General features: G+C 60.3%; 1 protein-coding gene across 1 annotated transcript; it reads right to left on the reverse strand.

Annotated features, from left to right (window-relative positions):
* Positions 1-455: 455 nt before the first annotated feature.
* SDC1 (syndecan 1) lies at positions 456-20,922 on the reverse strand. The gene is made up of 5 exons (XM_036263542.1): positions 20,601-20,922; positions 4,694-4,775; positions 3,315-3,796; positions 2,578-2,713; positions 456-2,447 (listed from the first exon to the last, which is right to left on the reverse strand). The coding sequence occupies exons 1-5, from the start codon at positions 20,664-20,666 to the stop codon at positions 2,278-2,280; spliced, it is 936 nt and encodes a 311-aa protein (XP_036119435.1). The 5' UTR covers positions 20,667-20,922; the 3' UTR covers positions 456-2,277.
* Positions 20,923-21,440: the final 518 nt, after the last annotated feature.

Here is a 21,440-nt window from a genome sequence, read left to right on the forward strand (position 1 = left end):
GCAGACTGTGGATCAGGTGTCAAAGTTCCGAGGGAACATCCGCCACGAGGGGACAGCTGAGGGGCTGGGTGGGGGTCCCTACCTACAGGAGACCCAGCCGGGCAAAGCGCCAGGTGCCCCGACAGTGCTGAGCTTCCCCAATGCCCCCGAATTCCCACGGCAGGTTTTCCCTAAGGTGCAGACGTTTGTAGACCTTTGGCACTTCAGACCATCTGCTAGTGAGGCTCCAGGGGCCCACAACAACGAGCAAAAGGACCAGCACACGAGTCAGTAGGGAGCCTTGTGTCCGGTCCGGGAGAGAAAAGGCAGAGAGCCCTGGGAGGCGGGAAGACAGGGAGGGCTGAGCCAGTGGGGACAGGAGTCGGAGGGACCAGGGCGCCTCCCTGTTCTTCACCAAGCCAGAGCACCGTCCAGAGCCAGGCCAAGAAGACACTCAACCACCAAGGCAGCCCGGAATGACAAGTACCGTTTATTAGAGTTACATGAATGGGCCCAGCCACAGGCTCGGCACTGTCCCAAGGACCAGCAGAGATGAGCACGGTCACAGACCCCTTCCCCACCCCCGAGTCATGTCCAGTCACACATTCCGGGCAGCAAGTCCCAGTATTGAACACAGGGCACAGGTTCCCTTCGTTTGGCGGCGCACCTCTCTGCGTCACATCTGTCCCCCCTCGGAGCAGCCACAGAGCAGCTGGAACGTTGTCAAATTAAATAAGCAAGTACAGGAGTTCCCAGAAGCCCCAGGCTGGGGCCTCGGCTCCGCGAAGGTGTGAGAGGCGGCGTCCGAGGTGTCTGAGGCAGCCCCTGGGGCCAGCAACCCCGGGTCCCGCTGTGCTGGGGGCGGCACAACTTCGTTCACCATTGAGGAGAGAGGTGCTTTGAGCTTGGAGACACAGACGTTTCCATCAGGAATGACATGACCTTGGCTGAACCGACCGGCCTCAGGAAGGATATTAGAAAAGACCAAAAACCAACCGCCGCGAGGGCCTCTGGCCCCAGAACCCCTCCCCGCGGGAAAGGGGAAGGAGCCTGGTGCTGCCCCCGTCGCCTGTCTGGAGGAGAGGTCATGTCCACTCGGCCAGCAGACGGAGGAAGCAAAGGCAGCGGAGCTCACGGACCACTTTCCATTCAAGTTTATTACCGAGAATCTGCAGCGCAGGGAAAACCCATGGGATTAAGTAGAGTTTTGCCAAAAGCAAAAGACTAACCCTCTTTGGAACATTCCGGTTCCGGCCCAGGGCAGGGCCCCAGGAGCTCACAGAAGGTGGATCTGGCCCTCCGTGGAGAGACTCAGGCCAGGCGGGCCCAGGGCCCCTCTCGTCACCTTCCAGAAGAAAGTTCCCAGAGGTGGTGTCGAGGAAGGAGCTCAGTCTGCGGGACATTCTACGGGCTGCTGCCGCCTCTCACCCCAGGCCTCTGTCCCCAGCCTGAGGTTCCAGGATCAGGTTCTGTTCTCACGTGGGCTCCTCAACGGCGCCCGAGTTCATGGACACGGGCGTGACTGCCCACGGCAGCCGAGGCCGGCCAGCCCACCAACGGGGCCACCCAGACATTTCATACCCTGTTGCACACGTGAGTGACAAACTCAAGAGACAACACACGAACTGCGCCCCGAGCTGGCTTCCAGGTCTGGTTCTCCCGCTGAGAGTCAGTCTCCTCGGCCCTGCCGCTGCATCCTGGCGCTGGGTTGGGGAAGCAAGACGGGGCTTCACCGAACCAACGCACCTCACTTCAAAGTAATAAAGGCTACTGGGCTATGAGCAAAGAAACTAGAGGAAACATGTGCAAAAACAAGTCGGTATCTAAATGAGACCTCCCCACAAAGCGCACGAGGATGGAGCCCGGAACCGCCCCCCCTCGGCCGTCCACGCCCCCAAGACCGCGGGCTCTGCGAGTAAGTGCGAGGACGGACTCGGCAACCCTCAGCCCCAGCGGGCCGTCCAGGTCCAAAGCAGTAGGGTCCCCTCTCCAGAGCCGTCCAGGTCCAAAGCAGTGGGGTCCCCTCTCCAGAGCCGTTCCAGATGGGAGACGGAGTCAGCGGGGAGGTGCCAGGTGCCGGCCGTGGTGGAAGGTCAGATGCAGAAAGCCCTCGCGCCCCAGTCTCCAGGCAGAAGTCAGAGAAGCAGAGAGCCCCCAGCGTGCCCCGGGACTCGCGGGGAGCAGGCTGGAGGGGCTGGGAGCGTTGGGGAGGAGGCATGGTGCCCGGGGCCTGCAGTTCTTCACGGAAGAGGCAAGTGGGGGCCTAGCGAGCGGCAGGGGGAGGGGCGGACGCCCCCGTCAGGCATAGAACTCCTCCTGCTTGATGGGCTTCTGGTAGGCCCCGCCATTGGCTTGTTTCGGCTCCTCCAAGGAGTAGCTGCCCTCGTCCTTCTTCTTCATTCGGTACAGCATGAAGCCCACCAGGCACACGGCAAAGATGAGCCCCACCAGGCCTCCAGCGATGACCCCTGGGTAGGCAGACAGAGGCCAGCTCAGCAGCTGCTCCCCCCCCCCGGCAGCCCCCAAAGTGGCCTTGCCCGTGGTCAGCCCCACCCCAAGGGCAGCAGTGTGCCCCCCTGCCCACCCGAGAGAACTCACCTCCCAGCACTTCCTTCCGGTCCAGGAGGCCCTGTGAGGCCCCGGTGGCCCCACGGCCCACGGGAGGTTCATGGGGCTGGTCACGCACCACAGCAGACCCGGCCGTGCTCTCCGCAGACACGTCAAAGGTGAAGTCCTACAGGAGGGCAGGGGCAGGATCAGGCTGCGTGGGCCACTCCGGCAGCCGCACCCAGGTCCCCCTCCAAACCCGGAGCCGAGCAGGCGTCCCCGGGCACTGCTGCCACCGACGCGGACACCCCCAAGCCCGGCCGCAGTCCCGCCAAGCCCAGCCCTCACCACATCACGCTGAGCCCTGCCTGACCGTGGAGAGCGATGTCAGGCGACATAAAGCCCGTGTTTTAACACGAAAAGAAGCAGGCTCACTGTAGTGGGAAATGTCCATGCCCCTAAGTGATAAACCTAGAACTTGGAAGAACTTTTACGCTCGCAGCAGGGCCTGGCTGAAGCTGGGGAAGCCCTCTTTTTGGTGACTTTGAAGGGCTCTTCCGCTCTGGTTTCATTGCTTTAGTCTGTCCTGCCCTGGGTTCAGGGAAGGTGGGACCTCATGACCTGTCGTCATGGTGAGGAACATGATGTGCTCTCAGGGCACAGGGTGTTGGATGTGCCAGTCATGTCTCCCAACCCAAGGCACTATGCTCAACCAGTCCATAGGGCCACCAAGCCCACGGGTCACTCACTGTCCAGGAAACAGAGGACTACAGAGGGCAGACACTTACCTCCTCCCCAGAGCCCTCTCCTGCTGGGAACTGGGTGACAGTTCCAACCTCAGCAGCTCTCTCGGTGGCAGAAGAACCTCCCTCCTCCACACTGAGAGTGTGAGGGTCGAGCTGGCCATGTCCTTCAGGAGCTGAGGTCATATGGTGTTCAGGCTGCATGCCTCTAGAAGCATGGGAGGTGACAGGTGCCTGGATAGTGGTGGCTCTCGTTGTTGACACCTGGTGGGTGGCTGGGTGTGACGTGGTCTCGCTGGGTGGGTGGGTGGTCTTCTGGGTGCTGAAGCCAGGCTCCACTTTGACCAGGAACACTGCACCTCCGTTCTCGTCTCCCGCTCCAGCCGACAGGGTGGAGGTGGAGGTGGAGGTGGAGGCAGCGATGGTGTCCGTGCCGGTGGGCTCTGGAGCTGTGGGCGTGACCGTCAGAAACCCCATGTCCTTCCAGGTGGAGGAGGTCTTCTGTGGCATGATCTCTTGCAGAACACCTGCAGGGCCAGAAGCAGAGCTTGTTGGAGTCGGGGGGAGCTCAGAACATCTCAACCGGTCAAGTTCAGGCTGCGAGGGAGGCCTGGGTGAGGACCCGCGGCCCCCTTCCCAGCTAGCAGAGTAAACTCCTCCGGTGGGAAGTGCTGTCCCCCAGGATGGAGCCAGGCTGAAGCTAACTTGACTTTGGAAAATGAACAAGGAGAGCGGCCTTCGTCCACTGCCTGTGCCTCAAGACAGCCTGGTCTCTGGAGCCATGAGCCACTAAGGCCATCTGGCAAGAAACATTTCCTACAGTGGCTGAAACCCGCCCTGGCTGGGGTGTCCTCGAGGCCTGAATGCCTTCATCCCCAGTGCACACACTCCCGGGCCCCTCCCTAGAAAAGCCCAGGCTCCCACGAGCAGAGGCCTATGTCCTGCCCCCCAGCCCGAGCTCCTGCCTAGGCCACTGTCCCCATGGATGGCCTCAACCCTCTTCTGAGATCCAGCTCAAAAGCACCTCCTCTAGCTCAGGGACTTCATTCCCCATGGAAAGGAGAACTGGGGAAGATAAGGGAACTTTTATAGAGATATGCAATCCACCAGGCTCTGCTGCCTTACAGCCTGTTCACAACCTGATGCAGTCAGGGTATTATCCCCATTTCACAGATGCGGAAATAGAGGCTTGGAGAAGTCCAACAAGCTTCCAAAGGTTTCCCAGTGAGTGAAGAGGAGAGTAGGAGCCCCAGTCTGCTGCAGCAGGTGGCCTCCAGGGCCTTCTGGAACCCACGACAGTCACTCCTCACCCACACAAGCTCTCTCTTTGCACCGGAACCCCATCCTTTCCCCGGCACCTCCCTTCGGCCCGGTGCACAAGCTGCCGCCACTGTGGAGTGAGTGAGGCTCTCATGCTGGCTCACCTGCGCCCGAGCCAGAGAAGTTGTCAGAGTCGTCCCCCGAGCCATCCTGATCTTCGGGGGGCACATTTGTAGCCACAATTTGCTGGAAAGGATCAGAAAGGGGTATGAGTGGAGGCTTGCCAGGGTGCTATGATTATGGGGTCCCTGTCCCACACAGCTGAGTACCCCCCACACACACAGCAAGGAAGAAAGGCCTTGTGGAGAGCTCAGGACCCTCAGCTCTGGGCAGCCCTTCGGTGCCACACACACCTCCTGCTGCTATGACAGTGCAGCCCTGTGTCAGGTGCTGGGGGTGCAGAAACACACGAGGGGACGGGCCCTCGCCCCAAGCAGCTCCGTGTGGTGAGTGTCCCAGGCCTCTCAGAGAGCAAACAGAAGACACCGTTACTGGAAACAGGCTGTGGCTCCCATGGGATCCCATCGGACCACCCTACACTGAGAATCAGGTCTTGGGCCACTGGCCAGGGGGCTTTGGGGTCCAAGGTTGGGGCTTTCAGGAACCCCCAGGAAAATGCCACAATACGCTGGCTCTAGAAAGGCAGCCTCCAGGCGTGTGGGGACCAGCATGTGGGCACCAAGGGCCCTGCGGGGGAGGGGGGGCTGGGCACGGGCTGTTATCTGTGCCGAGGCAGGTCTGGCCCTGGCCCCCTCCCCACAGCGGACCTGTGGCCTCCTCCACGGGAAGGGCTGGGTGAGGGCCCTGCCTAAGGAGGCGCTGACAAGCGGCTGTGGGCCTGGAACGGGCCGGTGTGCAAACAGCCGTCCCAGGAATGCCGCCTGCTTGGCCCGGAGGCTGCAGGAGCCGCGTTCCTGAGGCAGGACCAGGGAGTGGGGCCGGAAGGAGGCGGGACACACCACACACAGCTGAGTGGGCGTGTGCAGAAACACTGGCTCCTGCAGAGCAGGTGGGGGAGGACCCGCAGCTAGATCGCAGGAAGGGTTGCTCTGTGTCCTGTTCCGCAACAAGACTTGGACCCAAACAGCCCTTGGAATACGGTCCATTTTGAGAGGGCCCCAACATGGGGGCAGAACAAACAGGACAGAGAGGCAGACCAGCACAGTTCCAAGTACCCAGGACCCCTGACCCCTGCCACTTACTAGCTGAGTGGCCCTAATTAACCATCTTACAGCCTCAGTCTCCCCATCTGTAAAATGGGGCAATAGTCCTATCTACTTTCTAGTATTGTTGCAAACAGTCAATGAGGCTATGCACATGAAGAACCTAACAGTCGGGCAGCAGTAAGCACCCCATCAACAGGGGTGGCTGCCAGAAGTAGGCAGGGGCAGGGGGGTTCTGGGGCCTGTCTGGGAAGAGGTAGGACGGAGGTGGGTAGAGTTTTAGGAGAAGAGGGGGCAGGAGGGTGCTGGTTCACAGGAGGCTCCGTGCAGACTTGTCAGAAGGCAGGCCTCACCCGAGGCTGGGCCTCCCCAGTCCAAGAGGCCTCGCCAGGCCCTGACCACAAGCCACAGGCCACAGGGCACAGGGCCTCACTCTTGAGTGAAGCAGAGCAGGGAGGGACAGACAAGTCTTCTGACCTCTTGAGGCTGCCTGGGACACAGCTGGACCAAGTGGGGGCTTCCCATCAGGGGACGCTTCAGACACGTGTAGAAACTTCAAGGCTAGAAATACCACTGAACTTCCTTTGAAAGTATAAAACCCAAACTGTACCTCCCCCAACCCCTCACAAGAAAAGGGTTTTGGGCCCTGGCCAGTTTGGCTCAGTGGTTAGAGCGTCGGCCTGCGGTTCAGAGAGACCCGGGTTCGGTTCCCACTAAGGGCATGTACCTCGGTTGTAGTTTGTCCCCGGCCCTGGTTGGGTTGTGCGGGTGGCAGCCACTCAGTGTGTCCCTTTCACATCGATGTCTCCCCCCTTCCTCTCTCTCCCTCCCACTCTATCTGAACAAAAAAGTGGGAAAATGTCCTCAGGTGAGGATAAAAGAAAAGAAAAGGGTTTTGGTCCCAGAAGGATCTGTCTGAGCTGTTATGGCCCATCTACAATGAGCATCGTCCTGGACTGTCACCTGTACCCCAGACCACATCCTGTCTCTGCTGTTTCAGTGATGCTTCAAATAACATCCTGCCACCACAGGCCCCCGTCTCCCGAAGCAAAGACAACTGCCCACAAGGCAGGCACGGAGTGAGCACCTCCCACCCCAACATACTCCCACTGAGGCCCGGAGCAGACTGCTCCCAGCTGGGCAGCTGGGGGTAAGGGGCAAGCACTCAAGGGACCCCCATCCACACACCCCCACCAAGACCCTGTTTCACCCTTGCCCAAGGCCCCTGTCCACCCTCAGGCCCTCACTGGGAATTAGCACCCATCCCAAGGCACCAACCCCCTCCTTTGGAGAGAACGCTGGACATGGAGCAGGGGTCAGGGGTCAGGGTTCCAACCAGACCAGCCTCCACGACGCTGCAGAGCACCAGTTCTTCACCGAAGCCAGGGCCCCATTTCACAGACCAGGGAACTGAGGCCGACAGAGAACTCAGCACACTGGGCACCTTGTCTACCTCGGAGGCACCACCCGAGACCCAGGCAGAAACGCTGGGTAGGCTCAGCCTCTCACCTACACAGAGAAGCCCTAACAGGTTAGCAATTTCCCAAGAGCCGGGCCTCTCGGGGCCAGATAAGACTTTGGATCAGAGTCCCTGAAAACAATGTTTCCTAACTGCTCAGCTTATCCCTCTGTGGATCTTGTTTACACAGGCTCTTAAGCAAACACTTTCTCCACTGAAACCAGCTCCCTGGCCTCAGGGCAGCCTCTCCCTGCAGGGCTGGGTCTCCTTTGAGGGATAAGCTATGGTGACCTCCCAAATCCCCTCCGAGGGCCTCAGCTGTGGGGAGGAAATCAACAGAAACTGACCGAGTTTGAATTTGGATCACCAGGTGCCAGCTGACTAAGTTCAGGGGGAACTCCCGGTTTCACTGGGCAGCCCTGCTGTGCTAGAGTCTGCAGCCTCGGGTGGGGCTCTCAGCACTGCCTCTGACCCAGGGCCTTCCTTCCAAGAGACTGCTTGGCCATCACTTGGGGCTGCTGGGGAACAGGTTGGCCCAACTTAGAACCTACCTGGGACGGAAAAGGCAAGCCAGCCCATACCTTTAATGTGGCCTTTTCACCTCTCCAATCCCAGGAAAACCAGCTTTTCATACAAATCAAAAGCCTTGTGGTGAGTTAAGATCTAAAATCCACAGGTTCAGCTTGCTCAGAGCAATTTGCTCCTCTCCCGTCCTCAGCACAGACCCTTGGAAGCCCACCTGCCTGAGAAGACAAGGCCAGGTTTGGCTCTGGTGGGGGTCGTGGGGCTGACACATGGAGGTTGGGAGAGGGAGCGTGAGTGTGAGTCTGCACACCTGTCTCGGCCACACTGGTCTCCCGGCCACACCTGGGCTGGGTAGGAAGGACGAGGGAGACCTGGGGTCAGGGCTCTAGCGGGCCAGCAAAGGGTATGAGAGGAGCAGGCCTTCTTCGCCACCTGCAGTCTTCCAGGGGCAGGTGCTCTCTTTACCTGCCATCATCTCCCTCCCTCTCCCCAGCCCCGAAGAACCATCTTCCCTGGCTGGCCCATCTGTTTGAAGAGCAACTTGCCTAAAGCTTCTCAGCACGGCTGTAGGCTCCAGAAAGCATCACTGAGTAAAAATCCCTGACCTTGCCCCAGAGGCAGAGGGGACAAAGGTGCTCGCCCATATTCCAGAGGCGGAGAGCGGACGGCATGGACAAACAGGGTCAAGGCTGCCAGGAGCTGAGTCTCCACCACTCAGCTGCCAGCCACTCCCAAGAGCAAGCCGAGACTCTGTGGCTAGAAGGCCAGCAAAGAAGCTTCATGAGGCAGCTCTCAACCCGCAGTGGCCATGAAGCGGGCCGCCCTCCTGGGGACCCTCCATCCCAGTAGAGCCCTTGTCCTTGCCAACCAAGGGGACCTGGGGTGGTGCTTCCCTCCAAAACACCTTGGGCACGAAAGCTCCTTGGCAGGGTCACAAGGCAAGGCACCAAGTGGGCATCTCAGAGAGGTTCAAGGGAGGAGCTTCTAACTCTGGGCTGACCCCCCACCCCCACCACCCTATCAACTGCAGCCACCAGGCCCCACGACCTGTGGTTTCCAACCCACACCCTGAGTCACTAACGTGTCACCTGCTGCTCCTCGGGAGTGATGGATCAAACACAGATCCTCTAAGAGCATTACCAAGTTCATAGGATCATGCTGATTTGCAACCAACACATGCTAAAAGTACAATACTCTGAGGCCACTCAGATTTAACAGGCCCTCTAATTCACATCTTGCGGGAGTGTCATCCAGGGGCTTTGGGGAGAAAAAGCAGGTAAGAGATGGTCTGGTCCTGGCCCTGGTGATCTCCCAGGGCCCAGGGCCCAGCACCCCACTCCGGGGACCCTCTGGAAAAGGGAGCTGTGGAGGCTGGGGCACAGACAGCCCCCAGGTAGGCTGAAGAGGACCGGGCCCTCTCAGCCCCGGGTCACTGAGCGCAGCACCCTGTGGAAGCAGGCCGAGGAGTCTGCCGGCCAACTGTCCTCGCTGGGGAGCAGGGGAGCCCCTCAACTTCCAAGAGGCACAGACCCCATTCCCAGCAGCTCAGGAAGCAGGAAACGAAGAAGCCAAGATTGACCACCTTTTCTTCCTCTCCTCCTGCCACCCCCCCCAGGTGTTCCAGGCAGCTGGCCTGAAGCAATAACCAGTCTAAACACAAGAGCCAGTGGGGGCTCCCGGAAAGAGCCCTGACCAGGTGGCTGTCCCAGGGTGAGGTCCAGCCCTATGCTCCCTTGCTGGGTGACCTGGCCGCGTCTGCACCTCTCTCTGGACCTGTTTCCCACCTTGTCCGGGGCACCCTAATCTCCCCCAGGGCTCTGCCAGGCTGAGATCTGGGAGCAGTGAGGCCAGGGGGTGTGGGTGGTTAAGTGGGTCACAGCCAGCCACGCCGGGGTAGGGGGAAGGGACAGTCAGCGCCCGGGCCCGTGAGACACTGGGCTTTCCTGCCCCGGCTGTCTCAGTGCTGGTGGATCAGTCACTTCTCCTCCTGAGGCTTCGTTCCCAACTCGGGAGCCAGGGAGGCAAGCCGAGGCCGCTGAGGCACAGATGTCCATCCCTGCCGACTCCCCTGGGGGGAGGGCCCCACCGAGCCTCAGGGCAGCACCAGCATTTCCGGCCTGACAGGAACAGTTATTTATCAGCTCCGTCTCTCCAGGAGAACCAAGTCAAGCTGGGACCTGCAGCCGGGGTGGTGGGACTGGCTGGGGTGGGAGGGGCCTGGGGAACAGGCAGGTGGGCGTCCACCTTCACCCTGAGAATGTGCTTCCATAAAGGCACCAAAGAGGCCCTAACCCCTATCAGCACCCCATGGGAGGAGTGTCTTCCAGGGGACCTCTTGGGAACTCGACCCCTTGTCCACACACACCCAGCTCCACAGTCCCCACACTGTCACTTAGAGACAGCCCGCAATGCTCTGGGGGTTCCGGGGCGCGGCGCAGGGCAGCACCCGCACTCAGCTTTGAGACCCCTCTGCATCACATATCTCATGGCACGAGCGCCAGGCTTTACAGAAGGGAAACCCGAGGTCAAGGCTGCAGAGCCCTCTCCCCTGCCCCACCTCGCCCGCTCGGGGAACCTCAAGAGGCCAGGGGTGTGCTGAGGGGATCCCAGCCCTGATGCCCAAACCAGGTCAGAGCTGCCACCAGCCCGCCGTCCCACCCCTCCACAGGGAGGGTGCTGCCTCCAGCCCTCATGCAGGGACTTGTCTCAGAACAGGCCCAGCTGAGGCTGGGTGTAGGGCCAGGAGCTGGGAGACCAGTTCCTCTGCTTCCCCGCCTGCCAGGGCCTGGGCCGGGCTGGAAAGGGTTCCGCTCAGTGTTGAGCAAGGCCACCAGCCTGGCCCTGCCTGTGCTGCCCTGGGAGCCAGACAAGGAGTGGCAGGCGAAAGTGACCAGACCAGGTACTGGGACACGTGGTAACTCACTGGGTGACCTTGGAGAAGACCCTGCCTCGCTCGGGCTGCCCAGCTACACAACAGGGGCTCAGCCAAGTGGTGGCCAGGGGCTCCTCCTTCCAAGTCTGGTTGGGATCAAGGCCCACCCGCAAGGCACATCCAGATGCCACAGCAACTGCCACCTGAGGGGTGGCACACCACAAACGTGGTTACTCAGCATGGGGAGGATGCGGGGGAGGGGCGGGCAGACTTGATCACAGTGACTCAGTGTTGTCAATCCCAGCATCCCACAGGGGTTGTGACCTAGGCAGAATGCTGGAGATGTCCCAAACAAGGCAAGTTACCATCCCCAGAGTGGCAACCCCCGGGGACAGAGGGAGCACCAAGGCCTCCAGAGCCTTGTCCCAACAAGACAGCTAAGGCTGGAAGCTCCGTGCAGGATCCCCAGACAGCCCCCACGAGGGCCCCTGAAACTGCTCTCTAGCTGATTAATCCTCCCCGACTCCACCAGGCTCGGGGGCTTGTCACCTCTGGCACATGGGCTTGCAGAGACATCTTCCCTGCTCTGGCTAAATCAAGTGTTCTTAAGTTTCACTGGAGGCAGAAACTTGCAGCTTTTGACACACCTGCAGCCAGCCAGCGCTCCAGCTGTGCGCATGGGGGGGGGGCGACCTGATCACCCCGCCTGCCTGCCCGACCGTGCCCTGCAGCTGTAGAGTGTCCCCTTTAAAATGAAGATGCCTCTGGGAGGGCTCAAAGGTGCTAGCCAGTCCCTCACAGGAGACAGGAAGTCAGCCCGACCTGGAGAGGGGCTAGTTCTGGAGCTGGGGTGCCAGGGTGAGAGCGGCTGTGGGAGATGGGAAAGGGTTGCAAAAGGGGCACTGGAAGAGCCAGGAGCAATTTTTTAACCCGTGTCAGAATGGGGTGGCCAGCCAGCTCAATACCCAAAAAACTGGATGAATTCCCTTTGCTCCGGCTTTGAGACACACGTACCCGGCTTCCCTTCTCCCACGCGGGGAAGAAGGGGAGGTCTGGGGACCAGCCTCCAGAGTACAGGACAACTCAGACAGGTCAGCACACACGAAGCCCAGACAGAAACACAGAAACACAGGAAGGGGTCCCATGGGGGTCCCATGGCAGAGTGGAGATGGTACGTACTTTCTGGCCAGAGTGACAGAATTTTCTGGAAAAGTGCAGAAGGAAGGACCCTGGGGGAGGGAGGGGGGGCGCAACCCTCAGTCTGCAGTTCTGAACACAAGCCACTGTCCCCCACAGCCAGGGGCGCTGCTCAGCTGGCGTGGCCCCCGCCAGGTGCCCTGGTGTTCTGGGTTCAGCAGGCCTCCTCCCACTGCCTGTCAGCCCAGCCCACACCTCCCCGGGTCAGGAGCCAGCCCCTGGCAGAGGTCAGGCGGAGGCGAGCAAAGTCTGCCTGCCAGGGAGGCTCCTGTTTCTGAGAAGGGGCAAAAGCCACGTTTGCAGACCCTGTTACGTTAGCACACTCGGGTAGACCAGCCGGCCGTTCACAGGGAGTGACTACAGACCCAGGCTAGGCCACAAGTCATGGCCACAGGGACCCTCCCTGGGACTCGCCAGGCAGAGTCAGCCCTAATGCACCCCCAGACTCCTCTGAGCCCAGGAAGGAAGGGACCCCAAATTATTCCACGTAAGTTGTTTCACCGATTATTTTCAAAATACCACTGAGGCAGGACATGAAAAACCCCAGTTTACAGATGAGAAACTGAGGCTTAGAGGCAGATGAAGAAACGCCCTGATTACGCAGGCAAGTGATGGAGCCCGGTAAGGATCAGGGTGGGCCAGACTCCACGTCCTGCGCTCTCCGCAGCCCCGACACAGCCCCTCTGCCCAGCCCCGGGGGGACGAGCCGAGACAGAGCAGCCAGCCTGGGTCCCATCCTGCCTGCCCAGCCCCAGCGCTTGAGGACCCCAGTTCCTACCCCAAAGGAAAGCAGACCCAAGATGGGGGCCTAGCAGAAGGACCCTGTTCCACAGGGGCAGAGGGGAAGGGGCCTGAGGCCAGGGGCTCGCTGCTCCTCACACCACTCCCAGAGCCCAGGAGGGCTCAGCCAGCGCTTCAGAGCCACCGGAGAGCTCAGAGGCTCCCTGGCTGAGCCCTCCCAGGAGTTTAACAACGGCCCGTCCTGGAGAACTGTGCACCTGGGCTCGTCCCCAGCCCCAGCCCCAGCCCCTCCAGGGCCCACGGGGGTGGGGAGGGGAACAATCTCCCAGCCTGGCCCACAGCTCGGGGCATCTTGCTGCCCAGACCCTCCCCGTGGCCCATCCTGGAGATGCTGTCACCACAGACACACCCCAGGGCTCCCTCTGGGAGAAGCTGGAGTGACGTCAGAGGCTCCTCAGACACCCTGCAGCCGGGGGCCCTGCGAGCCCAAACCTGACTGCATATCCGGCCAGGACACTCCCTGGGAGGGACACCAAGGCCCCGAATAGTTCCCTGGGCAGCGGGATGCTGAGAAGCCCCCGGAGAGAAGTGCCAATGCTGCCCTGTGCCTCCACCACGGGACTGACAGTCAGAAGCCACCGGGGCGCCAGTGGCGTGGACACAGCAGTCCAGGTCCCCGGGCCCTCCTGGTGCCCAGCACGTGCCAGGTTGTCCCGAAGTCCCCTCCCACGTCCCCATGTCCCATCCACACTGGGCCAGGCCCCAGCAGGCACCCAGGAAGAGTCATCTTCCCAAGTAGGGGGAAAGGTGAATTCAACGTCACTGTGGTGGGACAGTTATCAACCCCTCTGGAGACCAGAGGCACTCGAGAGCCGTCCAAGAGCAGGGCTGGCGGCCGCTGCTGCTCCCCGCGGTCTCGTCTCTCCTCACCCTCCCTACCGCTGCCCGTGGCCAGAAGATGCCCTGCCTTCCAGCCTGAGGTCCTGACTTGAAACTGCTGTGGAGACTCCAGGACCAACCCCTTCTCAGCCACCGCTGCCACTCTGGTCTGTGCAGACAGACCCTCCCGTCTGGTCCCCGTAATGGCCACCCTCTTACATGCACCCCCGGACCAGGCCAGGACCCCTCCACATCCGCACAGGGCTTTAGGGCTGGTCAAGCAGGTGGGGCTCACAACCCCCGTGCTCGAGGCGGAACTCTCCCGGGCAGCAGGAACGGAGGTGGGCCTCGCCCAGAAACCCACCAATCCTGTGACACAGCCACGAAGGAACTCGCCAATGCATGACCTCAGCCTCTCACCTCCTCACCCCCATTTCACAGATGGGTTCAGAGGCCAAAAGAGGCCCATGCACAAAGCCACTCAGCAGTAAAGAGGGCCGGGCTGGAAGCCTAGCCCCCAATCCCCAATCTGCCTCACTGTAGTGCCCCCACCCCACGGCTAGCACAGTGGGCTCATGGTCAAGGCTGGTTGGACGAGTCTCAGGGGAGGACCCGTGGGCCTGGCACCATGACTCAGCTGATGAGTGGAGCGATCAACACATCTGCCTTTCCCACTGCCCCAACCTGCCCGGCATGGCTTCCGTTCCTGCTAATGAGCGGACCTGGGGCAGGTGGCCAGAACGCCTGGGTGTGTGCAGAGAACATTACCTGACCCCCACCCCCAGCCTGACCTTGCCCAGGGGCCTCTCTGGTTCCCACACTGAGCTACTGGGCTCACCTCCTGCAGGCAGCTTGCCCTCACTCCATCCCCACAGACGACCCCTCGGGCAGCTAGTGCTCCCCCAGCGGGATACTGCTGCAGGACGCTGAGCTCACCCCAAGTCCCACAGGGCCACCTTCTCTCTTCCCAGAACAAGGTCTCTCTGCAAGCGCATGGCTGTCAGAGCTGCAGAAGGGAAGAGGCCCAAAGGGGCATGACCTGCACCAGCCAGGGGCCACGCTGGGACCGGAAGGCCGGGAGTCCTGGCTGCCCTTCTCAGCAGTAACAGCTTCCAGACCTCTACAGCCAGGGATGCAGGAGTGTCCGAGCTGCCGTGGAAAAGGGGAAAGACAGCCAGAGAGGGAGGGAGGAGGAACAGAGCTTCCTGCTTTCTGAGGAGGAAGTTGCAGACAGGTGATGACCGGGTTTTCGGGGCAAGTCGGACCGCGGCCGACCATCAGGAAAGCCCAGTGGGGAAATGGAGTCAGGACCATCCAGGCCAAGCCCAGCCAGTGGGCTGGGCCCACCACCCCACCCCTGCGTGTACACACACACACACACACACACACACACCCCCGAGGGCCTCCCACGGGGCTGCAACCCCCAGGTGAGTCACCAGGTAGTTTTTCCCAGGGCTGAAGGCCAGAGGAAGTGCAGCCTCTACATATAATTAGGCAGCCCACAGAGCATACCCGCCAGGAGGAGAGCCTCGGGGGCTCCACAGGCAGGAGGGGTGCATCTGGAAGCCTCCGAGTCCCCAAGTCAACAGAAGACATGACTGGGCGGACCACCGAGTCCAGGAGAAGGTCCTGCCACCAGCCGCCCCGATGGGCCTCAGCCAGGACTGCCTACTGCACTCCTCCTCCTCCGTTCGCCCGTCCCCAAACCAGCACAGCCCGACAGGCAGCAGGACACTTTCTTGAGGAAGCTTAGGCCACCCCACGCCACCCCAGCTCTGGACCCCACAGCACTAAAGCCCAGGGGAGCAGAGTCGGCGCCCCTGCCTCGGGCCTGGGAATGTGCAGACCTGGTGCCAACTCCCCACCCTGGGCAAGCTTCCTGAGGACAGGCAGAGCGGTAACGGCACAGCCAGCTTCCTGGGGCTACGGGGAGGCTTCCCTTGTCCACCCAGAGCTGGACGGTGCAGTTGCTGAAGGGACCCCGAGTGGCTGGTCTTGCTTCCGTGACCCCAAGCTCCACCGCCTGTGCCACAAACAAGCCTCCAGAGTCCAAGGACAGAGGCAGGCCTGCCCCCCCTCGGCACTGTCAGGGCCTGCTCAGAGGCTTCCAGAACGCACCTCCCACCCACAGCCCAGCCTCTGCGGGGACAGCTGAAAGGGAAATGACACCGTGCTGACTCTGTTCCAGGGCGCAGGATCCCGGCGCCAAAACCCTCTTTCCAGACTCCCTTAATCCCAGTCCTTCTCTCTAGACACACTTAGACAGGCCCTGGGGGTGGGGGGACTTTCAACCCAAGACTCCAAAATTGGTTGTTGAAAAGAAGGAGAAAATCAGGAAAGAGTTTGTTCTGTAAAACTACCAGGCTTTGGGGGCTAGAAACCATTTAATGACCAACCCCTCAGGTGGCTGCTCCTGCAGCGGAACCTGGCATTGGAGGGGGCCAGGAGGTGGAACCCAGCACAGGAGCCAGGAGTCCTGGGTTCCCCAACCCTGCTTGTGCCATGGCACACACCTCTCAGGCTTATTCTGCAAATGTTGGCCCAACCCCAAGATGAAAGAAAATGCAGGCTGGCTGCCGCCCTGGGGGCAAACATTAGAACAGTATGCCCCCCACCACCCCGTCAGCCCCAGGTGCACACTCCCCACCCTGCCCTCCCGGGTCCTACTGTTTCCTGACCTACACTTCCTGGGAGGAGCTCTGGCCTGTCTCTAAGTGATCATCAAATGAATCCAGCCCAAGCCCAGGATGTTGGGTTTGCCTAAAAGGCCAGCTCAGTCCACCCCAGTGACCTCTCCATTCAAAACACACACACGCAATCCTGGGTCTGCCCCTTGGAGAGACTCAGCTCTAGAGGCTTCACCCACAAAATGGGGCAATAATATAGAGTGTAAAGGTTGGGGGTAAAGATTAAATAAGTTAGGCACTCAATTAAGGGTAACTCTAATTACACTGACAGCTAACTTTCCTCCGGCAGTGTCATTACCACACACTTTCATGCATTCATTATGAAATGAATACGCAAATGACAGAATGAGGACAGGGAGAACAGGTACATTATCCGCTTTACACGGGACATCAAGATTTGGAAGTGAAGTGACTCACTCGAGATTACGAGGTAAATTGGTGGCAGAGTTGAGACCCGGTCCTGGGGTTCTGCTTAACCTAACACTGTTGCTGGACAGCCAAGCACTGTGGGTGCACTAACACTCCAGTCCAAGTCAACATGATGAGTGGGTGCAGACGGGACCCCGGCTAAGAACGAGGCCTTTGTCAGTCAGGATTTATGGCAAGTTCGCCTCGCTGGGTCCAGGCTATCTGTCACTGGCAAGTCACTTACAACCCAAGCCAGGTAGAGGAACATGGGGTCACAGGTGCTCCCACCCACAGGTCATTCACATCTGTTCACCAAGGGAGCCCATAAGAAACTCCTTTGACAGCCTCTCTGTCATTCGAGGTACTAGTAGCAGAGGTCCTAGCTGAGGTCCCTGAAGGCACAAGATCTACACAGCACTGATCATGAACATTACTCAGAGTTGAGACCCTTACTCAGAACTGAAAACTCGTACTTCGAAATGATTCTAACACGTCTGCTTAGTTTCTTAGAATGGAAAAAAGTGCCAATTAGAATGGAACCGACAAGCTGCTAACCGTGCTTGGGCCCACCATGTCACTTGTGGTTGCTACCAGACAGAGATGGAGGAGGGAAAAAAATAAACCAGAAGTCAAAGTGTAGCAACCTAGGTACACCGGCACAGGGCCAAAGCACTTTTCGGAGCTCAATAAACTCAGGAGACATAGATAACCTCATACAATGACAACAGTGAGGACCCTGGCATTCAGAAGTCAATTATGGTTAACGTTCTTCTGTTAATAAAGGGAAATAAATATTTCAGAGAGCCATGCCCAAAGCAAGAGTACTTTTGAAGTTAATAGGGATTCTTAACTACCTGAAAAAAAAACAAAAACAAAAAACCTGTATACTTCAGTCTTAAGGGATTTCAGAATTCCAAATTCTGCAGCAATAGAAAAGATTTCTCTATAAAATACCCCCAAAATTCAAGCTTTTCACTAATTCTTTCCAGGCCTCTTTCTTTTCCCATCCTCTCCCCACCGGTCTGGGTTAATGAGGTTTTATTGGAACCCACCATGAGCCACAGGTAGAGACTTAAACCGGCTCCACCCTCCCTATGGAGCTGAAGCCAGGAGTGACATCACTTCTGAAAGGCTCTGAGCCCAGGCAGAAGCAGTTAGCACCTCCCCCACCCCCACCCACTCAGCCAGGCCGTGGGGAAATGTCTCTACTAGCCCCCATAATTAAGGCAAAAAGGAATTTTATGCCTTTCAAGAAAGAGAAGAGAGAAAAACACCAAATAACTATTCCAGAACAAGCCATTTTTCTTGCATAGCAGAAACAAAAGACCACAGGAAACCACACACACACACACCTTTTTAGACAAACCTGTTCTCTTCTCTTGGGAGTGGTTTTGAGCAGCCTCCCCTTACCCATTCAAAGTCAGGTGCCCAGGGATCACACCCTACCTCATCAGTCCCCAGGGGAGTTCTGACCTGCTTCCCACTGAGGCCAAAGTGAACCCTTGGAGACACAGGTCTGTGCGACCCATGGATAGCTCCCATTTTAGGCAAATCCCACTGTCTCATTTCTTTTAGGAAGCAGGCAGAGGAGAGTTCTGTGAAGGCATTTTAAGGCACTTCATATGCCCACTGCTAACCAAACCTGGAGAGGGAGAGGGCAGGGCTGGGAAAGAGAAAACAAACTAAACTTTATTTTAGAAAAGAAAGGAAGGAAGGGAGGGAGGGAGAGGGAGAGAGAGGGGGAGAGGGGCTGAGAGAGGGAGGTGGGGGAGAGAAAGAGAAGGAAGAAAAGACCTAAGCTCCAAGCAGAGCCTGACCTCAAAGCTCAGGGCTTTCAGGCTCAGCTCACCCACCCCCACCAGGAAGCCCTCCCACCACCTCAGCTCTAAGAAGTTCCCTCCCTCCCTCCTTTCCTCCTTGAGACTCAAAGGGCTCCAGGGCCCTGTGTCTCCATAAAGTGTCAAAGTTTCTAGGCAGAAAGAAGTGCCCCCATAGGGCAGCATATGCCCTTTCCCAGTACAAAAGAACTCTGGGAAACATGGTCCACAGAGAATCTCAAACCCCATCTGCCTCCCCGTGTTAACGGTCACTCTGGGATCTGAGCTCACAGGCATGCCAGCCTCAACCCAGGCGGTCAAAGAAACCACCACTCTTCCGGATTCTGGCTGAAAACAGGCGAGAACCCCACCTCAGCATCCTTGCTGAGGCTTCATCGTGGGCCTGGGGAGAATGGAGCAGCCAGGTAAGGCCAGGTGGGCAAGGAAAGTCAGCCAAACACCTTCACTTTCTCCCCCAGAATATTAACTATGATTCAAGACGTAAACTGAGTCCCACAGAAGCCACAGCCCTAAAAAGCAAAGGAGAATTCAGACGTCAAATTCTTAAACCCAAAAGCCAGGATTGCACTTAAGACCCTGCTCAGAAATCCTATCTGTCCCCATGGCTACCCCAAATAAGGCACCCCGCACACGCTCCATCAACAATTCAAGAGGCATCAGGGACCTTCCCCTCACTTCCAAATGCCTCCAAACACAAGTCACCTGGGGAGCAGGGAGGGCACTTCACAAGTCCGCCTGGATAGCACCTCACCTGAGCCAGACCCTGTAAGATACCCAAAGCTCTCAAGAACGGGGGGCTACTATTATTCTAGAGGTAAGAGCCTACAGAGGACCGGCGTGGATGACAAACTAGTCCAGATTCCACATTACAGGTGGAGGACCCACCCCGGGCCGGTGCTCCTTCCCTGCCCACGTGCCTCCCTTTGCCAGAGCCCGGGAAGTCGAGCCGTCCAGATGTGGTGGCGAGAGACGGCCACTTCCGGAAGGGGAAGAGCCCCTCGCTCCCCCTCTCCATTCCCGGGGATGGCGGTTGGCCGACCCAGCCCGCGGAGAAGACCTCAGGGCTCTAGAACCGGGAGTGGGGGCTGGGGGTGGGTGGCCGTGGGCACCCGGCAGCCAGCGCTGACACCTGGCGGCGGCCTGGGTCCCAGCCCACGTCAGGGCTGGCGCTGCGGGGCGGTTCCCAGGAATGGGTTACAGGGGCCGAGAACAAAGCGCCCCCATTGGGGAAGGCGGGCTAGCGGCCGGCAGCCAGGGCGGGAGATCACTTTCTGGGGACCCTCGGGATACTCTTTGTCGGCCAAGTCCCTCTCTAGAGGGGACCCACTCCGCGTCAATGGTGGATGCTGGAGTCCTACCCAAAGGCCTCCCCCCCGGTCTCGGGCTCCACATTTGTCCATCTTTCCCCCAGCTCCACTGGGCGGGCCAAGGGACCCGCCTTCCCAACGTGCGGCTCCAGCACAAAGCCGGGCCGGGGGAGGGGAAGGGCCATCCCAGGTCCACTCTCGGGGAAGCCGCGCGCCCACCCGCCCGTCCTCAGCGCGGGCACGCGCCCCTTCGCGGGCAGCACAACTTCAGTCCAGAAGTTGGGTTCCTGTGGCTCTCTAGCGCTGTGGGGCCAACTTCCCGGAACCTCCCGCTGCCAGCTCGGCCTCAGACAGCCAACGGAAAGCCCGAGGGCCCCACCTCCGCCCGCCGGCCCGCAGCCCCGGCCCCCGCTCCTTGGCAAACGCGCCCGCCTGCTCCCGCGCGGGCTCCGCTGCGCCCAAACTCGCCTCCGCCGAAAGGGCCGGGCGCCTGGGCTCGGCGGGTCTGATTTGAATTAGGGTCTGCGGGAGGGGCGCTGTGGCCACGGTCACTGCATCCCCTCGGGTCACCGGCGGGGGCCTGGCCACCGCGGCGCCCGGGGTGACGGGTTGGGAGCCGGTGACCCGAGTGCCGCCGCAGGCTGGCGGGCTCCGACGCATGTGGAGCCGTTTTACATAATTGAGCGCGGGGCCCCAGCGCAGGCTGCGTTCCGCGGGGCGCCCCAGCCCCCAGCCCGGAGTGGCGGAACCCACCCGGCGCCCACCGACGGCGGAGGCAACTGGGGTGGGAGTCCGGGTTTCGGGGTTCATCGTCTCAGGGCTAGCGCGGGAAGGTAAGTCCAAGGTTCCCCTCCCCCTCCACGTGCCGCCGCCGGCATCTGGTCTGCAAGCCCCGGCTTCCCGCCGCCTCCCAGCCCGGCCCCGGCCGCACTCACCGGGAGGACCGGCTGCAGGCGCAGCGCCAACGCGCAGAGCCAGAGCCAGAGCGCCGCGCGCCTCATGCTGCCCTGACCAGTGGCGGGGGCGCGGCGGGCTGCGCGGGTCGGGGCTGCCCGGACTGCGCGGGGCTCGGGGCGGGCACCGCTGAGTGCGCTGCGCTCGGCTCCTTTGGGCGATACCCCGCGTGCGGTGTCCTGGCCGAGGGGCGTGGGGTCAGCCGGCTGCAGTCCGCTCTCTACGGCTGGATTCCTCCCGACTCAGCTCGGCTCCCGCTCGCACCTCTCCCGCCGAGCTCCGCCTTATAATAAACCCACAGGCCCTAAGCCGTAGCAAAAACTAGACCCCCACCCCCAGCTCGCCAGGTCTCCAGACCAGCCCCAGTCCCCACCCCCTAGAACCCCGCCCCCCTGAGCCACCCAGCCCGGCCCCTTGGGTCGCCCCTCCCCCGGCGCTCAGGCCCCGCCCCCGCGCCGCCCCCTCCCGCACCGCTCGGATAGAGCATTGCTAGTCTCGGGAGCCGTGGGCCCTGCAGGCAGTGCTTCCCGGCGTTTCAACTCCGCTGCTCGGGTTTGGTGGGGACCCGGGCGCACCCCCTTCCGCACGGGGCTAGGGCACTGAGGCGCTGTCCGGGAGAGGGACGCGAGGGCAGGTAGTTGGTCCTCGATTGTGGGCACCAGTCTGCAGCGCCCCCTGGGCGTGGACACCCGGCGTCCTCCAGGTGAGCTAGACTCCCAGGTCCCGGCGGAAACACTTTGGACCGCTGTGAGGGACCCCGAAGAGATGGGGCCTTAAATCGGTGGATCGCTCCCCCGCCTCTCCGAGTGCAGATTGCCCTC

The sequence above is a fragment of the Molossus molossus genome, unplaced genomic scaffold (genome assembly GCF_014108415.1).
Source record: "Molossus molossus isolate mMolMol1 unplaced genomic scaffold, mMolMol1.p scaffold_m16_p_15, whole genome shotgun sequence".
In the NCBI taxonomy this organism is placed as follows: domain Eukaryota; kingdom Metazoa; phylum Chordata; class Mammalia; order Chiroptera; family Molossidae; genus Molossus; species Molossus molossus.

Bases quoted from the DNA above. Each gene is read 5' to 3' on its own strand.
- SDC1 (XM_036263542.1), bottom strand. From the start codon at position 20,666: ATGAGGCGCGCGGCGCTCTGGCTCTGGCTCTGCGCGTTGGCGCTGCGC. The intron at 3,797-4,693 runs GTGAGCCAGCAT...CTGGCCCTGCAG, and splicing joins CTTCTCTGGCTCGGGCGCAG to GTGTTCTGCAAGAGATCATG. The intron at 2,714-3,314 runs GTAAGTGTCTGC...GCCCTCCTGTAG, and splicing joins GAGAGGGCTCTGGGGAGGAG to GACTTCACCTTTGACGTGTC.